The sequence below is a fragment of the Mirounga leonina genome, unplaced genomic scaffold (genome assembly GCF_011800145.1).
Source record: "Mirounga leonina isolate KUSES-001 unplaced genomic scaffold, KU_Mleo_1.0 Mir_173, whole genome shotgun sequence".
NCBI classification, from domain to species: domain Eukaryota; kingdom Metazoa; phylum Chordata; class Mammalia; order Carnivora; family Phocidae; genus Mirounga; species Mirounga leonina.
The window spans coordinates 13,531,201-13,549,175 of record NW_023270447.1 but is presented as its reverse complement, the minus strand read 5'-3'; the positions used below and the strand labels follow the sequence as shown (position 1 = coordinate 13,549,175).

Genomic DNA, 17,975 nt, shown 5'->3' with positions numbered 1-17,975 from the left:
ATGCATGTGATGTACTGTCATAAGACTCCCAGAGTGAAAAACTCTCACCAGATTGATGTGGGAGTGATACATTATGATGGTATCCACGTGGTCCCGGTAAATTTATTTTCTGGACAACTTCAACTCTTTCCTAAGCTGTTACCAAGTGCAAAGGGTAAAATGCCCCCACCATGAAAGGAGCAAAAAAGTGAGTCTGTTGATTTGAGTCCTTAATATTTCACAACCACCTAAGGAATACCTATTAAGTGACATTGATTTTTCTTATAGTGAAGATGGTGCCTTTAATGGTAGGTTGCTATTTTCTCATTTATCTCTGCCCATGAACCACTGCAAGAAATCTGGCCTGTGCCCAGTGAAAGACGCATTTTGGCAAAGTGGAATTAAATTCAGTAGGAAAATCTGGGTGAGAGGGACTGGAAGTGAAACATTTAAATAACCGCACTATCATTACCCTCATTAGATCTGACCTAGCATTATATATACACTTGGATGGAATGCACTATAGGATTAATAAAAAACTTCTCCACCTCAAAATCTAAATGGTTGACATAATGTTGTATTTGCAAGAGAGGCAGCAAAAGACCACATTGTTTAAAATGCTTTACGAAATTTTATTTGATATTATTCAATCATGCAGATTTTGTGGTAAATGTGCATTTCTAAAAGTGCATAAACAAACATCTTATTTTTCTAGATCTTGCATTTTTCATAGAAATATACCACAGATTGTTACTTAAAGGTTTGCTACTATGGATTCATATTCAAAGAGATAAATGAATTTATATGATGCCATTTGCTGATTATGAAAATAGAGAAATATAAAAATATTATCAGTAACAGAAAATATATATTTCCTTTGATTACTTTTAAAAATTAAACATAAACACTAAAATAAAGAGTAGTCAAGTTAGTTTTGCACACTTAATATATATTACCAATACTATATTTTTCATTCTTGAATAATGAAGCATGTGACCCACTGCTGTGTAATTTGGGCTTTGTTCAAACATTAATTGCTATAATCATGAAGGCCACTATTAGAAGCAGACAGAGCAGATCTGTGCACAGCAAAAGAGTGGCTTTAACCAGAGCTCCATCGTAATCTTATTTTGTTAGGAACATAGTTTAAATATTTAAAGAAGAATGTCATGTTGATTCATTGGTAGAGTTTGAACACGCATCTCAGGCATGAGTGGGGACCAGCAGAGTGATATGAATGATTACCAAATACTTGAGTATCTAGCCCCCCACAAAGAAGCTATTTTAATAAAGAGGGCTTAAAAAAGTTTTGCGAACCCTCTTTGGCTTTCTTTTCCTGCCACAGTAAATAATTATTTGATTTTCTTCATTTATGCTTTATGGAGCTAATTACATTTGCTTAGAAACAGTGTTAAAATTAAATGTAATTTTTAATTATAAAATATTTCCTTGGAAGTTATGTTTTCTTGTAAGTTAAATGGTACTTTGTTCTAAAATACTTAATTTCACTTACAGTTAGAAATCAAAGAGAGAGCACAGCACAGGGCAATTTAGAAACTACTGCATTAATTGCCACAAAAAAGTTAATATTTTTCAGAATGGACAACTAATGGTGAATATCCAATTAACGGCTACACAGTTATTTAACAACTATCCTCACAAAGTAGTCATTCCATTTTATGACCATTAATTGAATGGTCCCTGGCAGTAGACATTTTTTAAAAATTCGGACATTTATTTAGAGATCTACAGTTTTCATTTAGAAATGTGTTCAGAAATTATCTATTTGTTTCCATTTAGCAAGAGCCGAACACAATGATCACAATTAAAAAGATCGGCACAGGTAGGTGGCCTCCAAGTTCGCAGCAACAGTTTCACAAATCACCTTAACACACCAGATTATTCACAGCTAAGGGCAAGCCTCTCTTTGGTTCGTAAGGTGTTGTCCTGGAAACCATTTTGATGCAGTCGATAATAGGGCAGACGCTGAGACACAGGGTACAGCCAGTGCAGGAGTCGGTAACGGTGGGCAGGTGGGTGTCGGGATCAAACCGTATCGCCTGCAAACAGAAGTAGAGTATTGCTGTCACTGACCAAAAAGGTCAAGAACGCCCCCATTTTAGGAGGAACGTTTTCCTCCCTTGCAGTAGGGCTGCTCTGGGAGAGCCCTCCTCCGGAGCAGCTATAGCAACAGTTGAGAGGCCAGAGGGGAGGGGGGAAAAAAAGAAAAAGAAAACAAACCAGAGAAGAAATCCTCTTAAATTAGAAATACATGGTTTAAAATTCCTCAGAGGTATTTCTCTTGTGTCGTGCGAGGAAAAGCTTTCAGAACTCTCCGAAACGAGCTCTCTCGTTTCCTTTGTTCTGAGCAGAGCGCAGGTCCTTCTGGTCCTGCCGGGATGGGGTGTCTGCTACCCGAGGATGGTGGGGTGCTTTCTCTCCTCACATCCCTCGTTCTCCACAGTGAAAAAGTGTCACGGTCAGCTGGGGCAGTGAATGTATTTGCTTGGATTTCACATTATGCATGTAGTTTTTAGAAGAAAACAGGAGTAAAAAAAAGTTGGCTTTAGTGTCGGTTTGAGGTTTGAGGATTGTCAGTGAAATAATTCCTCCATTCTGACTTTTATCCTCTGTCATGTAAAATGGGTTATGATCCAATTCCAAATAATTTTTTTTTGTTGTTAAAAAAGTTTCCCTCTCCCAACTGAAGCTACTTGCAACTATAATTCTTCCCTCTTTTATGCACATAAAAACGAAAATGGTTTTATTAGAGTAAATTATGTCAGAATGCTTAATATTAAAAAAATGAGTCTGACCTTCAAGGAAACAACCATATTCTATCTGAACAAGAACTGTAGATACGACAAACCATAAGAAACTTTGTCCACATAAATTGCCGTTTTTTAAAATAAAACAACACCTTGGATGGCTGTTTGAATGAGTAAAAACTATTTCTCTTCCTTGTGTACCCTTTTATAAATAGAAACCCAAGAAGCAATTGAAAATGAAATAATGCCTATATCTTAAAAATTTTATACTTTAAAAATTTGCAGGCATATAAAATTTTATATTCAGTTGAAGATTTTGATTTTCTATTTTTTATCTTTTTGAGACAGAAGAGTCAAAGGAGGACTTTTTAAACCTTTTTAAATGCATAATTGTGATTTTTTCTCCACATTAATATGGGTGTTTTGGCTTGTTTTGTTTTTTACTGATGTTGTACCAAGGTTAGAATTCTAAGGTAGGAGTCATAACTTTTACGATTTGAGATATTAGAGCCCTGCTGCTATGATTTTAGTGACAGAACTTCTTGACTCATCTCTAATTGGTTAATTAGAGGAAAGACGAAAGTGAGTGTGATAGGATTAGCATTTCCAAAATAACTGCTAGAGACACATTTCAGCTACAAAAAAAAGTGACACATATAAAAATTTGGTATAGAACGAACATCAAATTAAAGAGGAAGAGATTTTTTAAAAATTAAAATATGTCTGTTATATCTGTTAGGTGGTCAGAAGAATATGCAAAATCCCACCATGAGCAACATGGGACCTTCCTTCAGGCTGAATAAGCTAAATGAACTTCAATTTTTAAAAAGAGGCCATTTTATCGACCTTGAAAATTCCATTAATCATCTCAAAAGGTGTTATTTTACTCCACTTCTTCATAGCTTGAAAAGTTTAATGAGAATAATATGATTCTGTAGTTTTGAGACTGAAGACAGCTGAATCCCTGCTTCTTCTGTGTTGTCCCCTGGCAGCCTCTCGGCTGAAGGGTGAGGCCCTGGGAAGAATCCACAGCTCACTTCGTGTGGTAAGAATACAACCTGCTGGCTTCTCCAGTCACAAAGGAATTCCGGGTCCCAACACTTTCCCCAGTAGGAAGGTGCTTTTTCTTTCTTACTGTAGTCGAAGCCCAGTCAATATTGAATGGAAGAGAATTTTCTTCCGGTAGAAAGAATCGAGTCCTTTCAGGGTAATGGCAATACACAGTAGTTCTCTTCCCTCCCTTCTGTATTAAAGCCTAATGCTTCCTAATGTCCATCATCGGGTGGATTTCTCCTTCTGGTTGCATTTTTCCATCCAGTGTTATGGGTGATAAAACGATATTAAAATAACACTGTTAACTGGATAGTGGCACAGTTAGTACAAATTATGGCTTTCCTTTGAAAAAATTCCCATGCTCAGAGAGCAAGAGGACAGACATGCCCCTGCTGAGAGGCAGTACTGGGCACGTCTGGTCGGCATCGCACACTCAGCAACACAAGATGCTTTCTGCTACAAAAGCCAGAAGAAACATGCCTCACAGCATCCCAATTACAGCAGAATCCTTACCTGGTAGCCAGAGTCATTACAGGTCATGTAGCATTTGCCGCAGTTGATACACATTTCTTCATCGATCATGGCCACGACTTGCTCTAGGTTGCTCAGTTCACCAAACGCTCCAAGGTACTGCAGCGCTTTTCCAATGACATCCTACAAGGTAGGCACCGAAAGACTGACAGTGTTCATTGTAAAACATTACCATGCAATAATTAGGATCAGTCCAGATTTCTGTTTTTTTATCTGATGTTGCATTATGTAACTTAGGAGGCTTCCAGGGATGTAGTTCTCATAGATCTACGTTTCATAATTGTAGCTTAAATTTTTTTGTCTTCTGAAAGATGGGCAAAATATGTGTATGTATGTGTATAAATATATATATATATATATATATATAGAGAGAGAGAGAGAGAGAGAGAGAGAGAGAGATCTCCAGCTTAGAAACACAAGACCTAATCGACTGCATTCCATAGGTTTTCTGCTAGATGATCTAAAACTGTTTCTGTGGACAGAAGAAATGAACCTTGAATTTTCAGTGGTCGTGTCTTCCATTTTTTCCAGTTTTGAACTTTGAAGGACCCACAAGTAATAAAAAGCGACAAAGGGTGATGCACTTAAACTAGAAAACTTTAGATTGCCAGGAATGAGGGGAATAAAAATGTGAATGTTATGCATTTATATCACTGCATTTGGATTCTAGATTTTCATTTCAAAAAGTGCTTTGATAGCATACCCACCTGTCATGTGTTGAGGAGTATATTTCATTATTTAAAAATTCTAATTTATGTTAATTAATCGGGTTCATCTAATAGCTAAAGAAGATGCTCTTTTACTTTTAAAGAACTAGGGTTTTCTTCATTCACTGCTGAAGAGTTTTCATGTGGTTTGTTACACATTGCTTTGTTCTTCATATTAATTGGAAGTGTGCTTAATATGTGAAGCAGAGAAGATGTTTCATCAACAATAAGAAATACTTTGTTGCATAAAACAAAAACAGAAGGATGTAACAATGTTTGTCAAATTAGTATGCTGTTAAGATTTTCTGCTTTTGTTTTTAACTTTTAACAAGATAATTTTTTTGTTTGAATTCAAGGTCTGCATTCAAGGAGGTTTGACTCTTACTTAGAGCTATCTTCCTGTATTCTCTTTGGCATTTTATTTTCTGCTCTTCTTTTTATGACCTCGGTTACCCTTTTTTACTTTTGTTCTCTATTTCAGCTCTAAATGACAATATGCTCATGACTGGGAGCTTTCAGACTGAAACAAAGTTTACATTATTATATACAGTTTATTTGTGCATCTCTCAAGGAGTAAGATGATAGAAACTTTACAAGACCGTCTTCACTATTTTCAATGTGTTGGAGATAGAACTTCAACTATACTGTAGTCTTGTTTGTAGGTGGGCACTTGATGTCCAAATCAGTATCTCTATTTGGAGTTGCTCTCACAATCTCAAGATCTACATTTGTCAGCTGCATGATGAGCACTGTCACTAGAAATCAGTACCTCAGATTCTCCACTCACTAAACTTATCATCAACACCACGAAACTGGGTCTTCCTTCTGATTTCCTTCGTCCTGTGAACAGCAGTAGGATTTTTCCAATCTGAAGCTTAAAATTTCTGCGTTCCATTCTACTCCAACTTCTCCATACTCCAGCATCTTGTCTGTCTGTGGTCAAGTCTTATGAGTTCTGGATCTGCAATATCTTTTGAATCCTCTTTCCATGTCTACTACAATCTGTAACCATGACTAATTAGCTTCCCATTACTTCTAATGAAGTTAAGAGCCCACCTGATGAGTCCTTCTCATATTCTTTCTTTCCCCACTCCACCCTATGTAATGTTGTCATCTTAATCTAGGCTGTACAGCACAGACTAAATTTCTCGCTACCTTACTAAAAAATCTGTTAAATTAAATATTGTCTCACATTTAAGGCTTTCTAACAACATCTTTTTTGGTCTTATTTCTCACTTCCAAACAGCATGTGCTTCAGCTACACTGAACACATGCTTCACACTGAACCACACCTGTCAATTGACTCCTCTGGTGCCTAATTTTATGTTGAGTGCTCTGTCCAGAATACCCGTCCTTCTCATCTCCACTTTGAAAAATCTTTCCCATCCTTCAAAGACATCTCACGTGTCACTGCTTCATGAAGATTTCCTCAATTCTTCTTCCACCTTTCCTAACCAAATTGATGATCTCTTTGTCTCTTTCCCTTCTTCGTCTCCACCATTTTCTCCCACCTCTCCTTCTCCCCTCCCCATCTTCTCTTCTATTCCCCCAATGACCTATAGTATTTTATCTATCATGTGGAGGCAATGATAACAGACAACTTTTGAGTTCTTACTTTGTATTAGACCAATGCCATGATTTTAAAGCACTGCCTCATTTAAACCTCAACACATGATGATGTGAATGAGTTTAAGGTACAAAATTAAGTAAATGATGAAGCAGGGATTCAGTCAGTGCTGCCTGACTTCAGATTCTGTGGTCATAAGCACTTCTATGCTGACTCATCTGTTATTTCTCTATTTAGCAAATTCTACTTCATGATGTAGATATTTTCTATATTTAGCTTCCTATATGCAGTCTCCTAGCAGGCTTTATTCATCTTTGTGTCTCCTCTGGAATATCTTGCTCCTGCAGATCACTGAAACATAATGGGTGCTCAAATATTATTAAAATAAATATAGCATTCATTTATTCATGTACTAGACAGTGTAATATTAGGCACATAGTTGTATGGGCTAATAGCTACTTGTTGATTTACTAAACAGTTTTATTAATATGAGAATCATAAAAAGATTTGAGCTTTTCTTTAAATACAAAATAATCATAGTCAAAGTATCTGGACATGCTTAATATTTCTAATAATATTTTAAGGCAGTAAGTCCATGAGGTCACTTGCTAGCTATAAAACTATTTATATGTGATAAAAAATATAATTTTTTTCAATCTAGGAAATAAATCAGTCAAAGCAGTTGTTTTATTGAATCAGATCATTGCTTGACTGAAATCACCAGAAAATATTCAAATGATAATTAAACAGGAAACTCCCTAGACAGTCATCAAACCTCCAAGGCTTATTCAAAAGACACAATGTATATTTCAAGAGATTTTATTGTAAGAGGCAAGTTCACATTCTGTGTATATTAAATATACCTTCTGCTCTGTATTGGAGATTTGTGGTTGTTATTTATTAAAATATTATTTAATGTGAAACTAAATAAAACAAGGTCTTTGGAAGCTCTAAACTTTATTAGCACATGGTGTTAAAAAGTCATCATAGTTCTTAAGCTACTATAGTTTTTTAATCTGGAAGAGGTTAAAAGATTGATAACCATTTTAAATTATTTTGGGAAAGAGATTCAGAGAAAATGAATTACCATTCTCTGTGCCTGAAAATGTGGACATTTGTTTAAAACCCAAAGCTTCCACTTAGTACTGTCAGCTTATAAATACCATTGAGAACACGTATGGAATTTGGAGTTCACTGAAAGGCACATATAATCAGTAAAGGACATATGGCTAGTCTAGTCCTTCTTGGACACACATCTGTGGAGATTAAGGAACCTACATTTCTTCCAAACAGGGTGTGGATATACACCTGATTAGAGCCATCCCTGATTCGTGGAAATGTTTATGTGTGAATGTGTGTGGAGAAAGTGATGCTAAATTCCTTAAAGTATAGATGATACATTTGATTTAAATATAAACGTTCCCCAAAATTATCATTGGGAAGGACTACAGAATTTGAGAATCACATCTTTGTCAGTTAATTATTTCTTTGGGATAATCAAAATATTTTTTAAAAACTGGATCAGTCAATATTTCTGTTTGATATGAAGTTTAGGACCAAAGAGAGAGGAACTAGAGGGCCCCCAACCCCATCCCTGCTGTATCATAATTTATTATGCTTAGTATGAATTTATTAGTTTTGGCCTATTTTTTATTGGTGAAGTATTTTCAAGTTGTGACTGTTGTCTGGCACATTAACTGTTCTTCCTAGCTTTAAGTCTTCTACACATCTGAGCAATGTACTTTCTCCAAACCTGTCAATAAAAGTGCCATTCAAAGGCCAGGACCAAGGACAGTGTGCTGTAGGCAATCTCTGTGACTTCTGTGGGAAAGGAATCCACTACTTAAATTATTTGGGCATAGCTATTTAATCACTTTATCCTCATCTGTACCATTACCAATGTCACACATCTTATCTTTTACTCCAAGTTCACTACTTACCTAATAAACCTATCAAAATAGGAAATGAGATCATTTGGTTGGTTCTCACTGAATTTATGCTGTTTCTTAATAACATCTTTATTAACACTCTCAAGTCAAAAGTTTCATTATCTTTGGAGAATTTCACTGGGGTCAGACCTCAAGCTTTCTGGTCTACTTCTACCTTTTCCCTACCACACCCACCTTTTCCTTTTCTAAAGAACCTGAGGCAACATTTATTTTTCAGCAGTGTGATACAGCAATATCATACAAAGATGCTTTCAAAAATACAGCATGCAATTTATTTTTGATATCCTCTGAGTTAGGAGGCAGGGAGGGGGTCTGCACAGTGAGAAAAGGAAATCTTGAGTTTACATTCAGTAGAACTCTGATAACTGAGGTCTCAGCATAAATATGCTGAGATAGGAGGGCAGAGACAAAGCATCAGCCTGGAAATAAAGTAGTAGATTGGCGGGGAAGGTGGGAGAAACAAGTAAACCAAAAGATGGGATGGAAGCAAGTGAGAATCTGGGAATTAAGTGGGAGGAGAGAAGGAGTGGGAGGGGCTCATGAGTGGGAGAGAGAGATGAGTGAGGTTTGGGTATGACCATGATTGGCTTTAGTACAGGTTGGTGCTCTGATCATTGTATTCTTTTTAAGTAGGTAGTTCAGGCTTTAAAGGAGCAAGTTCTGGCCAGGCACTTTGGATTTAATTCAATGCAGCTGATGTGATGTGTTTTTACTATATCCTTACCTATCTTGGGCTTCAACTCTCAAATATGTTTTCCCTAGTCTTTTCAGTTATAAGAGCATTCTCTATGGGGATGCTAGAAAGATAATAGGAATTGAACAGTTCTCACTAATGTAAGTTAACAGTATACCATCTGCTCTAAGTAGTGGGTGTATTTTCTTTTCCTTTTTTTTTAACTTTTAATAGACAAAATACATTTTTATTTTTCCTAATATTTTTTCCAAATTTAGATAATTTGAGGTTTTGGTAATTCTGTAACATCCTTAATCTTTGATGCCACTCTTTTCTGATCATCATTGGTAATGTGATCTTTATTTTCTCATATGACCATTGACTACTGAGTCATCTAAAATGCTTGACCCTTTTCTTACGCCTTGGGAAACTGAGTGATTAGGTCATCAAATTTTTATTTGATAGCTTCTCATTCTTCTTCTTTTTTTTTTTTTAAAGATTTTATTTGTGTGTGTGTGAGAGAGAGAGAGGGAGAGAGAAAGTGATTGAGAGAGCGCAGAGAGGGAGAGGGAGAGGCAAACTCCCCACTGAGCAGGGAGCCCGATGCGGGGCTTGATCCCAGGTCCCTGAGATCATGACCTGAGCCAAAAGCAGATGCTCAACCGACTGACCCACCCAGGTGCCCCACTTCTCATTCTTCTTGATCCATCTTCAGGTTAGAGTCACCGACTATGGGATTGTTTTCTATAGTTTTGTCTGAACTTCCTGAAATGAGAACTACTAAAGGTTGAGGATACTTGTACATCGAAGCTCAGAGTTCCTTTTTTTGTGGCCTACTGAACTCTAAGATGATATGGGATGGTTACTTTCCTTCAAGATGCTTTTAGCTTCCACTTCCCTCAAATGGATTTTTATAAGGAGCCAGAAATAAGCAAATGCAGCTAGACCCCTCATTGCTTCTCTCTCTTCTGTGAGATTGTTTCCAACAAGGCAATTCAATAATTTTTCAGATGTTTTGCCTTTAGTGGAGTGGGATTTTCATCTGAAGTCTGAAAGGCTTACATTGCTCCTCTATCTTGACGGTCCATATTAACCATCTGGTTCTGAGGTCTGTGACATAGTCCCAGGATAACATTTCTGTATTTCATTCATTTCACTCTCCTGCAGCTGCTTCCTCCATGCTTCACCTTCAGGTTTGTGATTTCCGTGCACGTATACATCTTTTTGACATATACTGTTCCTCCCCCAGCTCTTCAATTAGACCTATTTATCTAAACAAGATATACTTTTCCATTGTTATGTTCCAGGCAGGGATCACATCACAAAACATCCCCATAAGATGTAAGAGATGATATTTACCAAATTCTGTTTATTTCTTTTAAAGCTCAGTTTAATACTTTTTCATCTGCTATTTGTTGGTATAGAAGACAACTGAGAATGTTAATGTGGCCCCAGCCTATTTCTCTGGTATCTTCTGAAAATTGCTGGGATAGTCCTCCACTATTTTTCTTTCTGTGCCATCTCTTTTATGCTCGGTAGTATCTAATACGGTCTTACAGTTTTATCTGAGTACTTTTCTCCTTTCTCTCACAATTCAATTGAAATAAACCACTCGATCAGGCTGACTGGTCTCCTGCCAACACTGTCTTGCCAGTCTTATGAGATGCAGTCCATCTCTTACTCGAAGCAGCAGGAAGAAGAGATGAAAACATCACTAGTGCCCCTAAACCATTCATTTTCCTACCCAGAAATTCAAAGATGTTAGAGATACATTCCTGGCTTCGTAAAGAGAATGAGAATTCATTCTCATATATATCAACAGAAGTGGGAAGCATTCGGGGGACTTTATAAGTCTTGGCAGACTCTCAAATCTCTGTTATATGCTGCCTGGGAATAAAGCACGTTTCTCATTTAGCCGGGCCAAATGTGCACACTGTCACTTCAGTTCTCAGCGAGGAGACAAAACTGTCTTCGGTTTCTTTTCTCTAGCACAAGTGAACCTATGGAATGTCAGGAGCATCTTCAGAAAGTCCTGCTTCACCTTTCAGAAGAAGACCTTTACACCTAGGAGGACAGCCTTCTTTTTCTTACTTTATCTCAGTCTTCCAGCACTGTTCTGATTACCGTCTTCTTCCTCAGAATCCTTCATTTCTGTTTCTGTTTCTTTCATAAAATTGGCAGCTCCATAATAGGGTATATCTATATCTATCTATATCTATATATATAATAAATGCTGTTTCATTATGAAATGGAAGTCAAGATGTAAGCTTGCTAAAAAGGGAGTCAGCTGGATGCCAGGTTGACCTTAGGGCCTCAGACCATTCTGGTATAGGATCGAGGGCCTTTGAGGCTATTTTTAGCTCCCGAGGGGGCAGGGAGAAGCTGGATAGCATGTGACTAGCAAACACTTGGTTCTTGAGGACCCTGTAGTCGCACTTAAACACTGGGAATAACTACTCAATGCTCTAGCTGACATGGCTAGCAGCTTAATTAGTACATCCCTTTGCCCTTTTACATTGTTAAGACTGATCAAGAAAACTGGATTATTTTCCTCATTATTGCCTCTCAGTTTGGTCCTTTCTATGAATTCCTACTGAAAAAAGAATGGGTTTACCAGTCAGACCCTACTACCTGGTTGATATCCAGGGACTGTATATTGGATTTAAGGTCCTATGGCTGCATTTTCTTCAAACATACAGATTTGCTTGAAATACTGCCTTCCTTCTCTTTCTTTTTCTTTTGTGAGAGACACAGAAGATAGTGCTGAAGGGCCCAGGTTCTAGAGCCAGACTTTGGAATCAAATCTTGGTTTTGATGTCTTCCTAGCTGTGTGATCTTGGGCAAGTTATTTAACCTGCTTATCAATCATTTAATCAGTAAAATAGGAAAAATAAGGTCCCTGATAGGGTTACTGTGAGAATTAAATGAGTCAATTCACAAGCATGTAGAACTGAGCCTGAAACCTCCTAAGTACTCAATAAATATTAGCTTTTATTATTAATTCTCTGCTTAATTAACACTAATTTATTAAACTCCATGTTAAATATCACCATCTCTGTGAAGCTTTCCACAATTACCCGAGGCAGAACTAATCCCTCTCACTCCTCTGTGTTCTCAGAGCATTTTGTACATATTTGATTGAACTGTAAATAATTTTTAACATGTGTCTTTCTCCCTTGCTAGACTATGAGCTCCATAAGGATAGATGTCTTTCTTTTTTAAATTCATTTTGTATTCCTCGTTTCTAGCACAATTCCTGGATTGCAGTGAGTGCATAGTAAATACATGTCAGTGCTACATTTCCACCGAGGTCGGGAAAATTCCTGTGCCTTGGACCGTGTGTTTTACATCTTTGGATGTAAACCCGGTCCTTAGCACACTGCTGGTCACATAGCAAATAATAAATACTTACTGATGGGCTGATATTGAAACCGCCTACCTCCGAGGCAAGAGACCATTAAATCTTATCTGAGGCATTTGAAGGAAAAAAGAACAAAAGATGAGATCTATTGAGCATGGCTTGCTTAGCAATAATATTGTCACACTCCTAACCAGGGAAGATGGGGTGGATTAGAAACTTGAATGCATGACTGAAAAACTTGTTCAGACAAGAGGGGCTTAGTTAACTTTGTGGGGCACTGGGGCTCTTTCTGTAGCAGATGGGGAATCATATACTGTGCTAGCTGAGAGGATAAACAAAGCAGTGTCATGGAGTTTAAACTATTGAACAGAGGAATCTATAAAGAGGCCAGCAGAGAGGAAGGAAGGAACAGGCTAAAATATACAGATGGGTGGACAGAGAAAATATTAAGCATGAAAACAGACAATCCAGGCCCTCCAGGAGAAAGGGAAGAAGGAAAAATGGTATGTCAAGAAAAGAAGAAACACCATAGGGGAAACATAAAAGCAATGAGAGCAACAGAGGGAAGTACACCGTGTACCTGGGTATGTGTGGTGGGAGAAACAATAAAAGCATGAGAAGCGAGGTCTGATTCACACTCACAGAGATGGCCCTTAAAGGGCATGTGGCTGTTCGTTTCAATGAGGCCTGAACAACCACACAGCCACACCATCCAGATGGGGTCTGAAATAATGGGCCGATGGATGTGGGACATGTATGAGAATAACAATAACCACGGCCTCTTACATTGGAACAGAACGATGCTGTGTACAATACTTCCACACACATCATTTCATTTGAAACAATGGCGTCGAGGCCTTCTGACATTATCTAGGATTTATTCTCCCTCCTGCCAATCTCTCGCCTGGGTTGTTACAACAGCCTTTTAACCAGTCTCACTGCTTCTGCCCTTGCCCATCTAGGATCTTGTATCAATGTCACAGCCAGTAGGATCCTTTGAAAAATTAAGTCATATCGTGTCTTTCTTCCTTTGAAAAAGCCTCAATGGTTTCCTGCCAAAGACTCTCCTATTTCAGGGTCTTTGCCCTTTCTGTTCCTTCTGAATGGGATGTACTCCCCAAAGGTATCTATCCACATCATTCATTCTCCATTCTTTCCAGTGTTTACTCAAATGCCATTTAATCAGGCAGGCCTCTCCTGACCAACCTCCCTAGCAATTCTTATTCTCCTAATCCTGCTATATTTTCTTCCTAGCACTGTGACCATCTGACATAGTACGCATTCACTTGTTTACTTGTTTGTCTGTTTCTCCTTACTAAAATGTAGGAGCCACAAGGGCTGGGCTTTCGTTTTGTTCACTACTGAATTTCTAGTGACTATGTCAGTGTTGGAACACGGTGGGTGTACACTAATAATTGCTGGATGAATGACAAAGTGAGTGTATGGGTGAATATGACAATGTTTGCCAACGAGAGGTTGGAATCTCAGTGCTTATGTGTGAAAGATAAAAGGAAACAATACAAGGTGTTGTTGCCAAGATGAGCAGCTTTCAGACCTGTGGACACTTCTATGTTCTTAAGACTTCCTTCTTTTTTGGTTCCCTCCCCCCGCACACACATCATCATTTCCTTCTGGTTATTCTTTTTTTTTTTTTCACTCAGTTCTTCTCATTGGCTTCCCCAGAACTTCCTTCTCCCATGTAGGGTATTAGGTTAAGTAATAATTATGAAAATAGACGTGAAGCTTCTATCTTGTGTCTAGCACACAGTAGGTAGTCAAAATGTCAACTCTTTTTCCTTGATATCCTCCAGGATAGGTCCCTGATTTGCTTGAGTGCATTAATTTCAACATGCTCAAATCTAAATTTTCATCCTATGTCAAAAAAGCCCATTAAATCTAAAACCATGAAGAACAAAACCCTGACTCATTATCTTTACTTTATCTCAGTTAGTGGGACCATAAAGAACCTAATTGTCTTGGTCTCCTTATTCTTAACTCCTTACTGGCCCGTGTCCCTCAACATCTAATGAGAATCACTAAGTTTTAGAAGGAGAATTAACATGACTTCATCAAGTTCATCCCTTCCTCTGTCTCTACAGCCATGGCCACCCACCAAATCCAGGACCACATTATGGATCTCCTGAAACATTCCAGCTCTTAGGGCTCCTTAAATGACAGTTCCTCAGAGAGGCCTTCCTCTGCTCTTTTGGTCTAAACAAGGTCTTCCTATGAAAGAGACTCCATACCTCCTTTATTTTTTCTATATAGTTTGTATCACAAATATGATTTTATATTATTAGTGTGATTCTTTGCTTAATATCTATTTCTGTCTCAAGTCTGTATGCTTCATGAAGACAGAGGCTGTGTCTCCTTTATTTATTATACTACAGATGCCCATTTCTTAGCACATTGCTTGTCTCATGGTAGGTATGCAATAAAGATTTCCTGGAAAATATTTGAGCTTCTTCAAAACTTCCAACTTGATTGGCCTCCAGAGCTTTATGTATTCTTACTTTCATTCCTGAGTTAATTTCATTGAAGAAAATGGGAATGGGGAGTCACCCCAACCTACTCTCTCCTTCAACCTGTCCATTCCTGACATAATAACTAATAGTAGGTAATATTTATTTAGGGTATATTTGATGCAGGCTAAAAGCACCTCACATAATTCTCATTTACAACCCCATGAGGCATAAATGTAATCTGTTAAAATATTATGAACTTTGCTATGTATTTCAATGAAAGAAAATAAGACTTTTTATGGTCACTTTCTTTAAACATGGCTACATACTAAAATGATACTGGTTAAGTCCAAATTCAGTTTCATTAAATGCATATGGCATGCAGTAGGTAGAAAATCATAAGAGATGTCCTTTCTCTAACACAAGACGACTTAATGTATTGCCTGAACTCCGTCCCCAACCTACTTGCCAAAGATATAGCTTCCATAATCACACCCTTTCTGGTAGCTTTAGCTGTTCTCTCAGAGCACATAAAGTCATGCAAACCTCGATTATTCTAACATAGAAACAAACCAATCTTTCCCCTCTACCCTATTTTCTCTTCCTGTCACTTTCCTTCTGATCAAGTTTAAGTTTAGAAAAGAGTATTCCAGGCACCTTGTTCAGAAAAGAGTATTCCATATACCTTGTTCTTACTTTCTCAACCTTTGTTAATTCTTCAATTTACCACTTCCTGGGTTCTACTTTTTACCACTCCACTGAAGCTGCTCAGGCCAAGACAAGCTAAAATATGAAGGGTGTGAAGGTTATGCTAAGGAGTTTACCTTAAGATGTGGGAATCTTAAGTAAGTGGTTAAAAAAAATCAGACTTGCGTTTTTAAAAGACTACTCCATGATCGTTGGAGGATGCATTAAGTAAGAATGACAAAAGAAGGTGGGAGTAGTAGAATATTTCAAAATTCTAGGAAAGAATACATAAAGAACTGTATTAAGGTCTCCTTGGAAGGAGAGGACAGAAGAGGAGGGAGACATAAGAGATAAAAATGATAGACATTGGTGAATGTCCTATGATCCCATTCACGAGTGGGATGAACAATAGGCTAGAATCTAGGCTAAATTTCAGGTTTCCGGCTTAGGAAAGAGAGTGGTCCTCAATGTTGTTCACTGAGACACAGAACTCAGGATGGAGAGGAGTTTGGATGGAATGATAATCAGTTTAAAGTATGATGGCCCTTGTGCTCCTTGTTTAGACTCTCCAGGTGGAGGTATCCAGAAGATAGTGGGCAGCAAAAGTCTGAAGCATGGAAAAGAGAAAGTGATGGAGAATAGTTGAGTCAACATATAGGAAAAGTCTAGATAAATTGTAAAGGGATATGATATAGAAATCAGGAAACAGAGAGATTAATACAACATCATTATCACTTAGCAAATTTTGAGAGGTTAAAAACTTGAATGTAAAGCAAGTCATGCAATTTATGATACATTTTGTCACTGAGTCATAATTTGAAAGATGGAAGGGGCCACTTTAAAATGCAGACATTGAGATCTTGGGATGACTGTCTATTTGGGGGAAAAAAACCTATAACCGTACTTGATACTTTAAAGCAACAAAAGGTTTAGATTAATTAGTCAAATGTAAATATTAAAATTCTAAAAGAACTAGATGAGGTGAATATTTATGATCTTACAGTAGAAAAAGCTAAACTAAGCAAATAAAGAAAGAGAAATCACAAGATAAGTTTTTGCCTGATGTAACTACATAAAGCTAAAGTTGCTCTACGTATATATAAAAACACTACAATACAAATTATGAGACAAATGGCAGTACATAAAAAGTTTATAAAAAATAAATATTCCAACAGAAAACTGGTCAAAAGAGTGAGTAGTAATTTCACAAAAGAAGAAATGGTCCAAAAATACATAAAAACATGCCAATCTCACTACTATTTAGACATTCAAAATTAAAGAAAAAAATGAAACACTCTGACTATTACATTGGTTAAAATTAAAAATAAATGCATTGCTGATGGGTGTCTAAAAAATGGGCCCTCCTATATTTTTTGGTGCAATGTAAATTTACACTCTTCCTGGAGAGCAACTTGGCAATATGTATTAAAAGCCCTAAAATATATCCTGTGATTTCTCTTGAGAAAACAATAAGACCTCTACACAAAGATTTTTATACAATGATAATTATAATAGTATTATTTGTATAAAATTCTGGAAACAACTGAAGGTTCAGCAATAGGTTACTTGTTTTTTTTTCTCCAAGTTTTTATTTAAATTCCAATTAGTTAACATACAGTATAATATTGGTTTTAGGTGTGGAATGTAGTGATTCAACACTTACACACAACACCTGGTGCTGCTCATCACAAGTGCCCTCCTTAATCCCCATCACCTACTTAACTCATCCCCCTGACCACCTCCCCTCTGATAACCACCACTTTGTTCTCTATAGTTAAGAATCTGTTGCTTGGTTTTCCTCTCTCTCTTTTTCCCTCCCATATTTGTTTGTTTTGTTTCTTAAATTCCACACATGAGTGAAATCATATGGTATTTGTCTTCCTCTGACTGACTTATTTCACTAAGCATAATATTCTCTAGCTCCTTCTACGTCATTGCGAATGGCAAAATTTCATTCTTTTTTGATGGCTGAGTAATATTCCGAAGTGTATATACGCCACCTCTTCTTTATCCATTCATCAGTCAATGGACATTTGGGCTCTTTCCAGAATTTGGCTTTTGTTAATGCTGCTATAAACATCATGGTGCATGTGCCCCTTTGAATCAGTATTTTTGTTTATTTTGCTTTAGGATGAAATGTTCTGAATGTATCTGTTAAGTCTATCTGGTCCAGTGTGTCATTCAAAGCCACTGTTTCCTTGTTGATTTTCTGCTTAGATGACCTGTCAATTGCTATAA

At 37.2% G+C, this 17,975-nt stretch overlaps 1 protein-coding gene across 1 annotated transcript in view; it reads right to left on the bottom strand.

The window, feature by feature from the left end:
• Positions 1-1,505: 1,505 nt before the first annotated feature.
• DPYD (dihydropyrimidine dehydrogenase) overlaps positions 1,506-17,975 on the bottom strand; it is an 802,992-nt gene continuing 786,522 nt past the window's right edge. The window contains exons 22-23 of the mRNA XM_035017962.1: positions 4,314-4,454; positions 1,506-2,039 (exon numbers count right to left, since the gene is read on the bottom strand). Coding sequence (XP_034873853.1) covers positions 1,866-2,039; positions 4,314-4,454 — 315 coding nt within the window. The 3' untranslated portion in view covers positions 1,506-1,865. The remainder of the gene's footprint in view (positions 2,040-4,313; positions 4,455-17,975) is intronic.